Here is a 17,500-nt window from a genome sequence, read left to right as displayed (position 1 = left end):
TGATTAGTAAATGATGGCATGATAGACAGATGATTATAGATTTATGTCATCATTTGTGCTCTGGTGCAATATGTGTTAACTCATGTGTTCAGCTATATTCAGGTTGTACCATGGACGGATTATGAAACCATGGGCCCCTGGACCAAGGCCCCCCCCACCCCCTTTGTGCGCCAATCAATTCTTGTGCGCTCACAAAACATGACTTAAATGTAATGACATTTTTTATCAACAGCACAATAACTAAATTCACCTGTACCTCAACAGGATTTACAGCCCACATACATATTTTTACAGTACAGCACAGGTACACTCAAATAAAGCCGACAGCAAATTAACAAAATACACCACTTCCAACCACAAATAAGAGATACATTCAAGCAACCTCTTATGTTGAGTATGCAACAAGAAATGCTAAGTTATTAACAGCTACTTCACGCAGACGCTCTGGCTTAGGGGCCCCCTGAGCTCATGGGCCTCTGGGCCTGGGCCTGTTCGGTAATCCATCCCTGGGTTGAACCACCTGGATGGAAGAGAAACTGAACAGGCTACTGACCGAGGAAGGGAGGTGGTAAAGGAAGGCAAAAACGAAAGTAAGACAACAAGGCGACAAAAAAACATGCAACTGTTACACTACCTAGGACAGCATAGTACAGCTTTTTTGTTATAAGAAATGGGCAGGAGTTACTAATCTTATATCTTTTCTCAATTAAACAAGTGACAATACTGAAGACCTGAAGATCTGCACTGGTTAACGTAATTTCATCTATGTGATTGCTGTAATTCTTGATTGTGCAAGTGGCACACATAGCCTTCCATATTTTGGGTGAAAGCAATACTGAATAAAAGGAAGGTAAAAAAAAAGGGAAGAGAAATTGTATTTTTTTTATTGACTGCTTCAATCCTTGATTGTGTAAGTGGGACACAAATGTCTTCTGTTTTTTGGGTGAAAGCAATACTGAATTAAAGCCAGATTTTAAAAAAAATGAGTGCAGAAAGGGGTATTGGGGTGGAACACTCAGTCTAAAGGGGAACTCATCACCACGAGACGTAGCATGAACAGTACTAGTCAGTAGTTGAAGTGTTACCGTGGAAACAGTGGTCATCAGTGGCTTTGTGTAACAACTGAGCCTTCTACTGAAGCTGGTATTGTAGGTCGTCGCTTGCAAACTGTTGACCACATGGGCTTCTTTCATGATACAACTGAGTACACATTCTCATGGCTCATAGGTTTTCCGCACTTTCATACCCTAACTCTGGTTCGTGCTTCATGAAACTCATTGTCTCAGGCTCAGGCTGTTTCAGGCTTCCTGCCTGCAAATACAAATACATATTCTTACTTTTCTTCTCAGCCATAGTAATCATGCCATAGTTCATGCAGATATGCAATGTCAGAGCACATAAGGCCCCCACTTAAAGGCAAACAATCTTCTACCCAGGCGCTTTGCTCTCCACTATTCACCTATTCACACTTAGGTCATATGCCTGCAGTGCACCTCAACTCACCTTGGATACATGTCTTACTCTCACTGCTGTTTCCAATATGTCTTAGTCTGTTTAACTGACAGGTAAAAACCACAATAAACTTCAAAACATAACACAGAGGCAACCTGCAGCCTCTCTGAGATGGGGGGGAAAGCTTTTTACAGGTTGTGTATGGTTGTTACCTGTATCTCACAATTCTGTATTGTAAGTAATCATTCAGATGCATCCGCGATGTTTAGGGAGTGTTAACATTAATTTCACTAATAGAACGTCTAAATCTTGAGTAATGTATAAAACCAACCGCCAACTTCACATATAGGCGCTAACCAAGTGACGCAAACATATCCGCGTGCTGTAACATCCAGATAAAACAGCGGTGGGTCATGGGAAGGGTCGCGTTTATGTAAGAGTGGTATCGACGCTGTCTGTTTTTCCACAACAAAGCTTACAACCCAAAGAGTTCAAAGTACGCCTACGGCCCATTCACGGCAACGTCCTGTAAAGAAGACACAGAAGCATACATAGACCTTATGAAATTCTTTCCAACATATTTCCGCTGTTCATAGGAAACGAACCAAGGGGTTTCAAAGATTCGTGTTGTCAAAAGTCATCAGTGCGACAGACTGACGTCGGGTCGTTCCATTGTGCTTCTGAACCTTACATTTCAGCTTGCGAAATTTGCAGATTCACGTAGAAATTATCCTAAATTGCAACTAAATTTCGTTGTATGCAAATGGATTTTCTATTCAATTTTTTATTCAAAATGTAAAATGTCGAATTACTTATAGAAATGAACATGTAAAATGTTTTGATTATTTGTTCAGCACCCTAATAGCTAATGTAGATAAGAACATTATTAGCATGAAATCTGTGATTGCAATACTAGTAATAACAATAATAATAACAACAACAACAATTATAATAATGTTCAATATATTTAATCTTTCCAAAAGTCCTGTCTTTGTTTTACAGGTTGTCATTGTCCAGCAGGGGGCACCATCCTCAAATAAATACATATTCAGAATGAGCACTGCATTCTTTTCTGGCATTAAGTAGGATTAGACATACTTTAGACATTTAGCATTTCTGAAATTTGAGAAGTGTTTTGGCTACCAAAAGTGAATGAGGGGAAAAAAAACGAAAAAAATTGATTACCAAAATTGTGTTTGTCACAACTTTATAGGATTTCCATACTCATACTGTTGCCAAGACTGCTATAAATGCAATGGTATGCAAAGATATTCCACGCCATAAGTGTGAACTATGCACTTATGCTAAAAGCATTTTATCCACTCCACCTTTTTATCCATATTTTTACATTGTATCAAAGGTGTATTGTGATCATCATTGCGCATAGGTAGTTCTTAACTATGGCTCATTCACAGATAATTACTTTGAATATAACTTTTATTCGGTGTGTAGGCTTATGCATTCACTTTGAAGTTTCTTCCTCGCATCTGCGCGCACCACACGCGCTTTTTCTTGCGCTAAAGTCGCTGTGGCGCGGATGGGCTGCGGTTGCCGTAAGATCCCGGGGTCACGAGCTGCGCACTGCTGATTGGTGGGCTCATGTAGACCACCGGAGAAGTAGGAGCTGCAAGCCTTCCTGCACTGCAAGATGTCCTGAAAGCACCTTAGGCCTAAATGTGAAGCTCAACGCGCATGTTTATATTTTGATCACTACCGTTTCTACAGACTATCATACACCATTGAAAATACAAGCCTTAGCATGTGTGGCTTTTGCAAATGAATGTGTGTGTGTGTGTGTGTGTGTGTGTGTGTGTGTGTGTGTGTGTGTGTGTGTGTGTGTGTGTGTGTGTGTGTGTGTGTGTGTGTGCGTGCGTGTGTGCGTGCGTGCGTGCGTGCGTGCGTGTGTATGTGTGCGTGTGTGTGTGTGTGTGTGTGCGTGCATGCGTGCGTGCGTGTGTGTGTGTTTGTGTGTATGTATGTGCGTGTGTGTGTTTGTTCGTGTCCACGTGTAAAACTCATAGCATTCAGCCGGCTTTTCCTCTCCAGTTCGTTAAAGTCATGGCAGAAGAACACACAGACATTTGTGTGTGTGTGTGTGTGTGTGTGTGTGTGTGTTTTTTTTTTTTACCATATTCTTTCAATATTTGTGACAGCTGAGTGCCACCAGGTACTGTACATATCTGGCAATGCAAGTGTAGGAATCCTCCACCCCTCACTGCACACTCACACACTTTTAGCCTTATTTTATCTCAGATATTTTCTCAATTAAACAAGTGACACTACTGAAGACCAAAGGATCTGCACTGGTTAACGTAACTTAATCTATATGTCTCCTCTAATCCTTGATTGTGCAATTGGCTCACAAATGTCTTCCAATTTTTGGGTGAAAGCAATACTGAATAAAAGAAATGTAAAGAGGAAAATAAATGTTTTAAATTGACTGCTGCAATCCTTGATTGTGCAAGTGGCTCACAAATGTCTTCCATTTTTTGGGGTGAAAGCAATACTGAATAAAGTAAGGTTAAAAAAGGAAGAGAAAATGAGCGCAGAAAGGGGTATTGGGGTGGAACTCTCTTCCTCTGTGACTGCGTCACAAGAGTAGACACTCAGTCTAAAGGGGAACTCATCGCCACGAGACGTGTCAAAATGCAGCTAAAATGGACTGACATATTCATCCTTCTGTGCATCCTTCATGGTGAGTGATTTTATTTCATTGATATGGCGAGTGAGGTTAGGTTTTAAGACAGAACTATTCAACGGACGACTGAACTAAAAGGCAGAACAGGGCATGTGTGTGTCTTGTCATCTCAGTGAAATGTGTTGAAAGTGTCAAACTAGTTATTTTACATACAAATTCAGCTTGTGGTTTTTATGTTAATGTATTAAGGCTAGATAGTATGTGAAAGCCTAAATGAATGAATGCAGAGCAGATGTAAATGATTAAGTCTGTGGTTCTCTTTTGTCTGTTGTTTCTCTTTAGATCTTTTAAACAAATAAAGTGTTGATTTATCTTTACTAATAATAATTATTATTATGTCAAATGTGTTGTTTTTTTAGTTAGGTTCCTTAAATGCGGTAATACACATTTCGAGTCGTTTTTGACCCTACCACTAAAATATACATTCTCAAGTGCCTGAAAGAAGAAAAAGATATGTCACAAAATTCATAATCAACCAAAATGTAAACAATTAAAAAAAAACATTTAATTTAACTGTTTTCCAGCATGTACCTCACAAAAAATTGCTCCTGAAGTTCCTGAAGGAGGCGGAATCTCAATTGAGTGTAAATTCAAGGACAAGAGTTTGACTGTGATGTGGTTTCGAGTAACAGAAACGAATGGAGTACAATTCCTAGCATCTTACAGAAGGGGAGGCAAGGCTTCAGTACATGATTTGCCTGTAAATATAGAGATAGACAATAACACCATCACTTTAAACCTGAAGTCCTTCAAGAAGAATCTCGACAGTGGCAACTACAGCTGTGCCAAGTATAATGCCAACGCATTAGAGTTTGACCAGGCCACATCTGTGCAGGGAAAACCAGGTGAGATTATTACTGATATAATATTATATTGATAATAATAATGATTAGTAGGATTCACTACTATTCTTATTATCATTAAAAGCATGTTGTATCTATCATTCCAAAAATATCTCAGACATCAAACCAACCCCCCCGAAAACAGTCGCGACAACATGTCCACCTGTTGAGTCAACGGCCGCTATGAAGACTACTGCGAAGCCATGCGTGTGCCCAAAACGTACTGGTTTGTTTATTTCCCAAACATATTCAAACAAACAAACAAACAAACACATTGCCTCTGTATGGTAGAATCCATCTGTGTTTTGCTTTCTGGCTGTCTCTGCCCCATCAGGGGTGAAGGCGGAACCTGAGACGAGCTGTGAGCTGCTGATCTGGGCGCCCCTGGTGGGGGGCTGCGGGCTGCTCCTCGTGCTCCTCATCGCTGTGTCGCTCATCTGCAACAGTAGGTGCCGCCACCAAAGTCACACCACCGGTTCACCTAAGCCCTCCACAACCCTCGCTCATGCAGAGCATTACATTAACTTTAGTTCCTGTAGAGAAGAAAAAAATGACAGTTCAGTGATATACCCAAATTAAAGCCCTAGTGAATGTTTACATGATGTTATTGTAAGGATTTAGTCAACCCTTTTTTTACTGAACACCACTGTGAGGACTAAGCAACGTCAGTAATATGGGATAAACTCTCTTTGTCCAACTTTTGAGTTTTATTTTGGCAAATTTCCTATTTTTTAAGCTGCAGTTGACATACTTCTACTGAAGCAAAGGTAACCGGAACACTTCTGGTAAAAGCACACTGGTTTGGATTATGTGTATGTGTCACATATATGCACATGCCCTGCCAAACCTCTCGTCATCAGAATGATTTCACCTGTTTGACAGGACCGATGATGTTAATTAAATGAACAAAGTGAATTTAACTGCAACTGACTATTGGGTAGAAGGTCATCAGAGGTCATCATGCTCCATAACCTTGTTTTCAGCTTTTTTTACTTTCCTTCTAATACTTCCTGACCTCTGACCTCCAGCTAAGTACTGAGGTTCAGGTCCCTCTCTGTGTCTCATGTCATGTCATGGCCTGTCTCTTCTCCTCTCTGTGCAGAGATCCGTACCAAGCGATGTCCTCATCATTACAAAAGACAGTACGTGTCTTCTTCACTACCGGAGATATTTTCTCTGATAATTAAAAAATTGGTGTTTATACACAAATGTTACATAAATAAATAATAATACATAAGTAATAATAAATAATTTTCTGTACTTTACATACAGACCCAGGACTGACGGAGGAATGCTACATCCCGGGCGCAGTCATCTTATTTAATAGGTAATCAATGATTCCAACTCGTGTAATAGGTCATCAATGTCACCATGTCACCATGTGTGAAGAGACCCATTGTAAACGTCATTTAATGTTATAATGATTTAGTGTTTTATTTCAATTTGTAGTGAGGAAAATGTGCTATAGGGAGAGGTACATTTTTAATAACCAATTTCAAAATAATTAACAACGGAGTAAACATTTAAAAGATATTTTTAAAATCTATTTATAAGTTTAATTATTTTAATAGGATGCTTGATATTACCATTTCATGTTGAGAAAACAAAACAGTACATGTGCTGATCTGTTCTCGTCTGTAATGGTCTCCACATTAATTACCTCCATCAAGGAGGTTATGCGATCGGGTCCGTTAAATTATTTATTTGTCCGTTTGTCTGTCTGTGGACAAGATTTCTCAGAAACTACTGGGCAGATCTTTCTGAAATTTTCACAAGAGGTGGATCTTGGTCCTGGGACATCCCCATTAAAATTTCAGGATGATGGAATCACGTACAGTGACAACGTATCACATACGTTTAGTTAGTCACGCGAAGCACATGTCTCGGGCATGTTATGATCAATATCGTATTGGGACATTGAGAGAAAGATCGTGTATTAGTCTAAACATCATTCCTTGTTTTGACAAATAACCTCATTGGGATTTTCCACGAACCAAAATCCTCACCCATACTAATCATTCGCCCCGACAGATAGATCTTGCTTTACTATCAACGTCAACCCTTGCTGGAGGTCAGAAATCTCGGAATGCTCTTGTTTATTATGAATTAATAATTATTGTGATGATGTGGTGATGACAGTAACTGAAATATCACATTCGTGTAAAGTTAGATACAGAGTCTTGGACTATAACTCAAGTCTTGATCTGTTTGGTACGAATATGAAAGCAACTTAAAGTACACCAGGTGACAATTTTTCCGTTTTGCTTGCTTCACAGGGGCTTCCACAGAACAATCGGTTCAGAACAAGACGTCCTGGTGTATTTTGAAGCAGCTGCAGCGCTACACGTATGGCTTCGTCTATGCTTCAGCCTACCACATGCATTTACATGTTTGCCTCATCTGAGAAAGTCATATTTTGCAAGTTTGCAGATATGCTGGTTCGCAATTTCCTTTTATAGGCCTTTATATGTCTGTGCACAATAAAACGTTTTATCATGGCGTTATGCCTTCCGCATCAGTATTCACATTTTCAATGCACTCTCAGGATACAACACATTTAGTTCATTTTTATCAGATTCGATTTGTCTAGGAAATGTACATAATGTTAGCAGATACAATAGTCCTCCTCGATGTTAGTGTACTGAAGTAAGTAGCCCAAATTGAAAAAAACTTTGATAGGCTACTCCATTAACCAACAACACATAATCAGAATTATCTATGTAGCTACGTTCCATGACATATTCATCTCAGCAGTACTCGTCACTGTATACTATATGCTATATAAATAAACTTTTTATTTTAAAACATTTGTGACTTGTTTGATCAAATTCACTCTGGTTTATTATTTTACTGTATTATAAAATTAAAAATAGTTGGACCAGTGCAATTTCAAATTAAATGTTTTTAATAATTCTTTTGAGCCAAAGGCCCCCAAAGGTTGACTCTGATGACACCATAGTGTGTTGGTTTGCAAATAGACAAATCAATGATTTGATTATAAATAGTAGACAATATCCTTCAACAATAGCAACCAGTTATTATTTTTTAATTCTAAAGATGACTCTGTGTCCTCTGCAGGATAGATGTAGAATAAAGTGACCGAACTCAGGGGCATATCCTGTTCTCGCTCTCTCTCACACACACCACACAGAGTAACACACACACACAAACACACATATGCACCACACACAGTAACACACACATACACACACACAGTCAGACACACACACAAACACACACACAAACACACACAAAAACTCAAATTAAAAGCTTATTATGTGTGTGACGACAGTTAAAAATGAGCTTTATTAGGCGCACCATTTGAATCTGAAACAAAAAAACACTTGACACACATCCATCATTCACTTTTTATTATTACTCATAGCAGAAAAAAATAAACGGTTCAGTTAGAATTTATATCACTGCACTTCCATACAGAGGCACATTGAAGAGAGAGGACTGCAGCTACTGTATATCACCATCTTGGCCATACAGTGCCATCAACCAATCAAATGTGATGATGCTCCAATGGCACAGACCGCCTGAACACAGTCCCTTGCATAGATGTGTGTACAGTATAGCCCAGATAGAAGATATAAGTAAACAATCCTAGCACAAAAATGTCATTCATATTGCATGTCACTTGGGCATCCAGCTTCCTATGTTGATGGGTCTGGGTAGGGGTGAAGATTTGTACAGCTGGCCAGTTTACAAGATTAGACTGGACTTTGGTTGTTAAGTTGACCACTCTTGCATCAGTACAGGGGAGGAGGTTAACCTCAAGCAAAATCAAAAAATAACCCCTCAACTTCCCACAATCCCCTTGGCATACAAAAGGATGTAAACATTATTAAGAGAGCCTCATCCTAGGTCCTCCTCCCTAGGCATTAGAATGACTACAAAGATTGGGGAGCCTGTGATGCTTCAAAAGTGGGTTCAAAGCTGTATGAGATTGATCCATTCTTTTGGCACGTGAAACCACCAGTCAGACAACTTGATACTGTACACCCAACATACCCTGTGCATTGTCACACCATCACTGGAAGCCATTTTGCTTACAGTATACTTGGAGCAGCCCTCCTGTGCAGGCTATGACGACTCTGGTTTGGATTTTAAGTGCACTTAATGAGAAAAAAACATTACGAAAAATAAATCCCTTCCTTAACAACATATATATTGAGATATCTTTTTTTTTTCCACATAAACTATGAAAGCCAACAGAAGAGTTGAGATAAAGAAAAACAGTTTGTTTGTAAATGTTTATAATGCTGTAAACTACATTGACTAAACTACACAGTGCTGTACACTAGTGTCTCAAGGTGCACAGCTGATTCGGATACCCATAGAGAACACTTTTGTATGTGTTAAAGACTGATGACACCCTCCTAAAACACTCACACGTGTACACATACACACACATACACACACATACACACACACACACACACACACACACACACACACACACACACACACTAAACACTCCTAAACCCACATACACAACCCCTCGCTCCAAATAAACTCACACACACAATATCCTATTGCTTTAACACCTGTCTTTAACACCTATAGACTAGATAACCCAGTGCTGCAACCAAACTCCAAGAAATTATTTGAGAGGACAACCTCCCAGCTGTTGAGCTGTGAGACCCCCTTGTGGGCTGCACCGTCCAGGTATGGCTTCCTCAGGATTGGACAGGCAGCTTGTCAATCACAGACCTTGCATGAGAGGAGCTGAGATGTGTGTGAGTGTGAGAGTGTGCAAGGTGAAACCGTGCAGGAAAAGCAGAGCTCTCGCAGTGTGTTTGAACAAGTGATCGCAGGTGTGTCCGCGTGTAGGTGTGCACATGTTGGTGGCTTTCACATGACGTGTTTCATGTTGCGTGTGGGGGTGAATGCGGTGTTTCTATTACATTCTGTTTGCCTTTGTGCGTGTGCGTGTGTGTGTGTGTGTGTGTGTGTGTGTGTGTGTGTGTGTGTGTGTGTGTGTGTGAGTGTACATGGGTTTCATCCTGTGTCAGTGTATTCTGTCCAGAACAGACAATGAAAAAACGCTGATGATTCTATGCAGCTCAGCTGACTTAATATGCAACTTATTATGGCGGGGGGAGGCTGTGCACTGGTATCCTGCAGAATGAAACACACACACACACACACACACACACACACACACACACACACACACACACACACACACACACACACACACACACACACACACACACACACACACACACACACACACATAAGGTTTTAAAAATATAATATAATACAAATAGATATAGTAATTAGATATAATATAATAATTCGAATGGAAAAAAATACAATGAAATGTCTGTTTTCAATAGGCAACTCCTATGATGTAATTGTAACGGATCAGGGATTAATAAAGGCTAATTGTTTTTATTACCTTAGCTCTCTAACTCTTGCCTCCCTTGTTTGTGGGGGCTGTGGGCACTACATCAGAGCTCAGCTGGTCAGACAAATGATCCAGGGCTGATGAATCGTCTGCTGCCGATTTCTGCAAACAAGTTCACGTGACATTATACGTGTTTTAATACATATGAACAAGTATGCAAACGAACAACACACAAACAAATAAACACATTTTCTTTTTTGATAACTTTTTAAAACGCTGCGATGTCAGACAAAATATTATTTGTAATGTTATTATTGAGCACTGTCAATGATCAAAACAGAGGTGACAAATGACCCATTAATCATTTGAAGATGGACTCACCTTTGATTTGGATTTTGACTTTCCACTCTTTGCCTGAAATAACACAAGCAAATATGCAGTGAGTTTAACATCCACTGGAGGGCAGTATGCAACATTTAGAATGTTTGTGTGTGCGATGATGACTATGAAAAAGGTTATAAACGGCTGTGAATAAAACAAAAGATATGGAGTGAGGATACATTTATACAAAAGGAATGGGTAAAATCAGCATTTGTGTTGTTAAAAGTGGACAACTCATTAGTAAAAGTGAAAGTATTTCTAAACTTTAAGTAACTTCCACTTAAATGCAACGTTTCAGTTGAATTGATTCACCTGTTAGTTGAAAATATCACTGAAAAGGTAAGGTATTTGAATGATTCTAGTATAAAATGATTTTGTGAATCATACTTTGATTAAGGTATTAATCTCAAATCTATAAGAGGAAAAACGTAGTCAGGTTTTTCTTTGGGATTGTTCAAGAGTACAAAATGGAAGACTGGAATGGAGAATCAGTAGAGAAGTCTTGTTTGCCATACATAATTGCAGTCATGGATTACATTCATTTTGCTGCTCTCCCCCTCTGATGTGGTGTGTGTGTGTGTGTGTGTGTGTGTGTGTGTGTGTGTGTGTATGTGTGTGTGTGTGTGTGTGTGCCATCTTGGCTGACCTTTGACTTCTGTTCTTTGGGTTTGACCTCTGCAATCGCCTGGGGTATCAGAGAGTCCGCCAGGGCATCTAGCACTGGAGCTGGAGCCTTCACAAACAAACAAACAAACAAACACACACACACACACACACACACACACACACACACAAACAAACAGACAAACAAACAACTAGGTTAACATGTGTCATTGACCGTTTGACATTAACCGTGAACTTAAGTACATGCAGCCTAAGAGTATAAATTCAGTAAGTGCTTGGAAGATCGAAATGTTACTTTAAATCTCTTTGGTTTGAAAAGAGGGATAACAAAAAAAGGGTATGCATGTTTATGTTTGTGTGTGAGTGTGTGTGTGTGTGTGTGTGCGTGTGTGTGTGTGTGTGTGGGTGTGTGTGTTTCTGTGTGTGTGTGCGTGTGTGTGTGGGTGTGTGTGTGTGTCTGTGTGTCTGTGTGTCTGTGTGTGTGTGTGTGTGTGTGTGTGTGTGTGTGTGTGTGTGTGTGTGTGTGTCTGTGTGTGTGTGTCTGTGTGTGTCTGAGCATGTATGTCTTACTTCGGGAAGCGTCACAGGGGCAGCAGCTGGAGGAGGCGCAGGTGCAGCAGGACAGATGGAGAAGTCACCAGACAAGATATCCAGAGCGGCAGAGTCATCCATGGACTTCTGCATGGATAAAAGACACACACACACACACACACACACACACACACACACACACACACACACACACACACACACACACACACACACACACACACACACACACACACAATCACACACACATATGTGTTACTATTTATGAATAATCAAAATTATGCATTTTAATTAAATTGACATTAATATAATTCATCAGTTGTTGGTCTAATGTCTCATGTCTCCAAGTCACACACCTGCTTGGGTCTAACATCTGGTTGGACTTTAGGTAACGCCTGTATAAAGAGAAATAAGTACAATTCCACATTAGTAACACACAGATACACACACACATCCAATTTTCCGAAATTGGGAGGTGTATTCACATTCTAGACGTCTCAAAGCCAATGTGTATTAAAGTCGCTTGTCTCTGCTACTCCTCCTCCAGGCTACCCTGAGTACAGAGCTACTTGTGCTTCCTGAAAAGGGGGAAACCTTAGGCAAGGGTGGATGACTGACGAGGTGAATGGATGTCGGCTGCTGTGTTTGCATCAGTGCACCACCTAGTGGGAGTTGGCCTGAGAAAGGTTACCTTCATGGCCTCCTCGCTTGGCCTGAACTCTGGGGGCAGGCTGTCATCTCTCTCCCCCATCTTGATGAGCCTCTCCTCCTCGATCGTCTTCTCCTGAGGGTAGAGAAACAAGAGTTGTGAATGGCCTGGCGTAATATAACCAATGCATTTGTCTAATCATGTACACATTCCATAACATGTGCTATTATCTCTATTCTGTGGGAACTTGAGTGCTTTCTGCCCTATGAGGACCTTGCCAAACACCCAAGGCTTTCCCTCTTAGAAAATTCGGCTCAGCCGTTTTTGCCATGGATATTCTCTCTACATAAAGAGGATGCAGAAAAGAACCTCCGAACCCCATATTCCAATCACTGTATATCTTAGCTTTGTGTGAGCTAGCTCCTGAGTTTCCAGTGTGTGGATGTGTGGGGGGTGCTGAGAAGTAAAACAGGCATGGTTACCTTGACGATGTCTTTAACTGGGATGGGGGTGGCCTCAGGAATTGGTGTTGTGTCCATCAGTGTGTCTGAGAGAGCATCAAGAGCATCGCACGTCCCCAATGACAACTACACACACACATGCACACACACACACACAGGCACACACACACACACACACACACAAAATGTATACACTGTTAGTATACACTCATAGGATATTTGAGCAATATTGAGTTTCTCTACATGTTGTTCACATCAGCTGTGTCAACCTATTTTTATCATGTGTGTGTGTGTGTATGTGTGTGTGTGTGTACCTGTCTCTCAGCTGCTGAACACACTGAGGACTGAACGGCTGCGGGAGCCACAGCAGAAGTGACAAAATCCCCAGCCAGAGCATCCAGCGCAAAGTCAGATGGGGCCTAATGAGAGCACAGGAGATATCACACAGTCAGATGGGGCCCAATGAGAGCACGGGAGAGATCACACAGTCAGATGGGGCCCAATGAGAGCACAGGAGAGATCACACAGTCAGATGGGGCCCAATGAGAGCACAGGAGAGATCACACAGTCAGATAGGGCCTAATGAGAGCACAGGAGAGATCACACAGTCAGATGGGGCCCAATGAGAGCACAGGAGAGATCACACAGTCAGATGGGGCCCAATGAGAGCACAGGAGAGATCACACAGTCAGATGGGGCCCAATGAGAGCACAGGGAACACAGGAGAGATCACACAGTCAGATGGGGCCCAATGAGAGCACAGGGAACACAGGAGAGATCACACAGTCAGATGGGGCCCAATGAGAGCACAGGGAACACAGGAGAGATCACACAGTCAGATGGGGCCCAATGAGAGCACAGGGAACACAGGAGAGATGTGTTCATAGTGGTGTATTGATTTTCTGATCGGCTGGATCGATTGGATGGATTAGCTCTTCCAATCACTGTGAGGTAGAATTCGCCAAGTGTAGGACTGTTCACCCACTGACAGTCAATGAAAAGTAGGGTTCAGACCACTGATGTGTTATAGTAATCCTGCTCAGTGTGAGAAGAATCACCGGTTCAGACTTGTCAACGTAAAAGAAGAGTATGTGGCTCATGGGCGAGAGAGACAAACTGACCTGTTGTGGGGGTGCAGAGGGGGTGATGACAGGGGCGTGGACAGCAGGGGCAGCACTGGGGGTCATGAAGTCACCAGACAGGATGTCCAGAGCGTCCATAGGGTCCATGGAGGGCTGAGGGGACAATAAAGATTGATTATGGATTAAAAACCGATCGGCTTATAGATCCTCAAATAAGTCTGAACTGTAAACAGTATTCAGTGATGTAATGGGACATTTACAGATGGTCAAATACAGTAAACCCGTAGCCTGTGTGTGTCTGTGTGTGTGTGTGTGTGTGTGTGTGTGTGTGTGGGTCTGTGTGAGTGTACACACATATCTCACCTCAGGTTTAGGGGCTGGTAGTTTCATGAGGTCCTCCTCTTTAAAGCGATACTCAGGGGGCAGTGAGTCTTCTCTCTCACCTACAATCACACCTTTCCTAGACTTCAGTTTGTCCTCCTGTACCACACACACACACACACACACACACACACACACACACACACACACACACACACACACACGCACACATGTTACAAATGACATACATACACACATATACTGTAACTACATAGGTGACAAAATAGATGAGTCGTACTAGCAGTGCTGTACATCCATCTAACATATGTAGCATGTGTGCGACTCCGTACCGTAACGATGTCCTCGGGTCTGAGTTTGGGGGGTTCTGGCGCTGGTGTTGCTGCAGCCAATGTGTCTTCCAGAGCGCTGAGGGCATCAAGAGACATGAAGGCGCCCTGGGAGAGAAAGACAGAGTGGAATGGAGAGAGAAAGAAGAAATGAGAGGAGAAGAGTGTGGTGTGTGATATAGGATATGGGTGTAGCTGATGTAGCTGATGGAGCAGGTGTGTGGTATAGGATATGGGTGGATCAGGTGGTGCCCTGTGTGTGGTACCTCATCAGTGGCAGGAGCTGCAGGGGCCTTGGAATAAGGGGGAGGGGCCGGTGCATTGATCTATGGAGTGGACAAATAGTAAAAAAAAAAAAAAACCATTTAAATGATTCAGTGTAGAGAGACAAACAATGGCCCAGCACACACACACCAGACACACACACACACACACACACACACACACACACACACACACACACACACAGATAAACCCACAAACACACACATACACAGAAACAAACACACACACACACACACAAACACACAAACACACACATACACAGAAACAAACACACACACACATTTGTTGACAGGCAGCCACAGACGCTTGTCATACACCTGCATACACACACATGTACAAACTGAACAGAGCATAGAGGGAAATATACAGTACCTTGGAAGGGGCGAGGGTGGGAGCAACAAAGTCTCCTGCCAGGCAATCCAAAGCTGACAGCTCCTCTACTTTAGGCTGAAGGATAGAAACAGACAGATACAGAGAAACAGAAAGAGAGAGAGAGAGAGAGAGAGAGAGAGAGAGAGAGAGAGAGAGAGGGAGAGAGAGAAGAAATCGAATTATTTTGATACACTGGAGAAAACAGACTAATCATAGAGATGTCCACTTTACATGTCTGTCCTACACCACACATCACATCTCCACAGCTCTCACATATGTAATCATCCACTCTTAGCATTCCGCATCCTCTTTAAGGACAAAACACACAAGTCTCAAGAGAAGCATCGCCTTCAGCAGATTCTCATGAGAAAAATCTCGCCCTCAGCAAAAAGAATGACAAACTTAGGCACTGTTGCTATCTCGGTGTTCAGATTGATATCCACCACACATTAAACATGTAAATAAGGAAACAAAGAACGTGCTGTTTTGGTTGAGATTGGTGTGTGTGTGTTGGGGGGGTTGGGGTGGCAAACTGACCGGTTTTGGGGGTGCAGAGGGGGTGATGACAGGGGCGTGGACAGCAGGGGCAGCACTGGGGGTCATGAAGTCACCAGACAGGATGTCCAGAGCGTCCATAGGGTCCATGGAGGGCTGAGGGGAGATTAATTATGGGTGACGTCAGATAAAGGTGTGTGTAAAGGTGTGTACTCTTACAGTGTCTTTTGAGGCTTGGGTTTAACATAAATCATGCCAATCACAGTCATTGGATGGGATAAACTCTTTCTGTGTGTGTGTGTGTGTGTGTGTGTGTGTGTGTGTGTGTGTGTGTGTGTGTGTGTGTGTGTGTGTGTGTGTGTGTGTACAAAATAGGGGGAGAAAAAGAGAGGGATGCCAGACATCATTTTTAAATCCTGTGTGTGTGTGTGTGCGTGTGTGTGTGTGTATGTGTGTGTGTGTGTGTGTGTGTGTGTGTGTGTGTGTCTGTGAGTGTGCGTGCATGTGTGTATGTGTGTGTGTGTATGTGTGTGTTCGTGTGTGTGTGTGTGTGTGTGTGTACACATAACTTACCTCAGGTTTAGGGGCTGGTAGTTTTTGGAGGTCCTCCTCTTTAAAGCGATACTCAGGGGGGAGTGAGTCTTCTCTCTCACCTACAATCACACCTTTCTTAGACTTCAGTTTGTCCTCCTGTACCACACACACACACACACACACACACACACACACACACACACACACGATACAGACATCACATAAAGCATGTGTGACGTCTTTGCACTAAAAGACAGAAAAGAGTGCATCTAACATAGACTCTAACATATAAAGCATGTGTGCGACTCCGTACCGTAACGATGTCCTCGGGTCTGAGTTTGGGGGGTTCTGGCGCCGGTGTTGCTGCAGCCAGTGTGTCTTCCAGAGCGCTGAGGGCATCCAGAGACATGAAGGCGCCCTGGGAAAGAAAGACAGAGTGGAATGGAGAGAGAAAGAAGAAATGAGAGGAGAAGAGAAGAGAAAGATGGAGTCAAGCTTTAGGTATCAGACAAACAACAGAAACACTCAGTGCTGTTAATGGATATGAGATTAGGTGCACAGGAGCACTGTGAGAAGCGTTAGCGTCTGACAGCAATGCTGCTTAAATTAGAAGCATAAGTGCCACTGCAGAAGAGGATCTGGATGAGTAATGACCTATCATTAGCACTGGTTGATATGCAAACTGAGTCTCTGTCAATATTATTCAACTTCAGGATGATGGTAGCCATGCCTTCATGATTACCACCTCTGTCAGTGAGTGAATAGCACATTAGCAACGCTGAGAAAAGTTATCTCGGCTCTCTGTGAGTTATTCCAGAAGCTGATCGTGCATGACACCTGGACAGAGCCCTTTCCCACGACTCTCTCCCTCTCTTTCTCTTCCTCTCTCTTTCCCTCTCTCTCTCTTTCTCTCCCTCTCCCGCTCCGCCGCTTTTGCCTAAGGAGGGTGTCTGTTTGCCAACTGGGGACCTGTGGCATTATTGTGCACTGATTATGAGATCTTGTCAAAGGTGTTGTCTAATAGACTCAATAGACACATTGGAAGTGTG

At 42.2% G+C, this 17,500-nt stretch overlaps 1 protein-coding gene across 12 annotated transcripts in view; it reads right to left on the bottom strand.

Annotated features, from left to right (window-relative positions):
* Nucleotides 1-8,348: 8,348 nt before the first annotated feature.
* The window catches only part of cast (calpastatin), a 39,145-nt gene continuing 29,993 nt past the window's right edge, over nucleotides 8,349-17,500 (bottom strand). For all 12 annotated transcript variants that reach the window (XM_080847738.1, XM_080847735.1, XM_080847741.1 and 9 more), the window contains 17 exons: nucleotides 16,765-16,869; nucleotides 16,491-16,607; nucleotides 15,960-16,073; nucleotides 15,423-15,497; nucleotides 15,032-15,091; nucleotides 14,769-14,873; nucleotides 14,461-14,577; nucleotides 14,137-14,250; nucleotides 13,330-13,434; nucleotides 13,037-13,141; nucleotides 12,597-12,689; nucleotides 12,262-12,300; nucleotides 11,927-12,034; nucleotides 11,379-11,465; nucleotides 10,733-10,765; nucleotides 10,403-10,513; nucleotides 8,349-10,119 (listed from right to left, as the gene is read on the bottom strand). In XM_080847738.1, coding sequence (XP_080703864.1) covers nucleotides 10,412-10,513; nucleotides 10,733-10,765; nucleotides 11,379-11,465; nucleotides 11,927-12,034; nucleotides 12,262-12,300; nucleotides 12,597-12,689; nucleotides 13,037-13,141; nucleotides 13,330-13,434; nucleotides 14,137-14,250; nucleotides 14,461-14,577; nucleotides 14,769-14,873; nucleotides 15,032-15,091; nucleotides 15,423-15,497; nucleotides 15,960-16,073; nucleotides 16,491-16,607; nucleotides 16,765-16,869 — 1,479 coding nt within the window. In that variant the 3' untranslated portion in view covers nucleotides 8,349-10,119; nucleotides 10,403-10,411. The remainder of the gene's footprint in view (nucleotides 10,120-10,402; nucleotides 10,514-10,732; nucleotides 10,766-11,378; nucleotides 11,466-11,926; nucleotides 12,035-12,261; nucleotides 12,301-12,596; nucleotides 12,690-13,036; nucleotides 13,142-13,329; nucleotides 13,435-14,136; nucleotides 14,251-14,460; nucleotides 14,578-14,768; nucleotides 14,874-15,031; nucleotides 15,092-15,422; nucleotides 15,498-15,959; nucleotides 16,074-16,490; nucleotides 16,608-16,764; nucleotides 16,870-17,500) is intronic.

The sequence above is a fragment of the Sprattus sprattus genome, assembly GCF_963457725.1.
Source record: "Sprattus sprattus genome assembly, chromosome: 11".
Taxonomy (NCBI): domain Eukaryota; kingdom Metazoa; phylum Chordata; class Actinopteri; order Clupeiformes; family Clupeidae; genus Sprattus; species Sprattus sprattus.
This window is presented reverse-complemented; position numbering and strand designations above follow the sequence as displayed.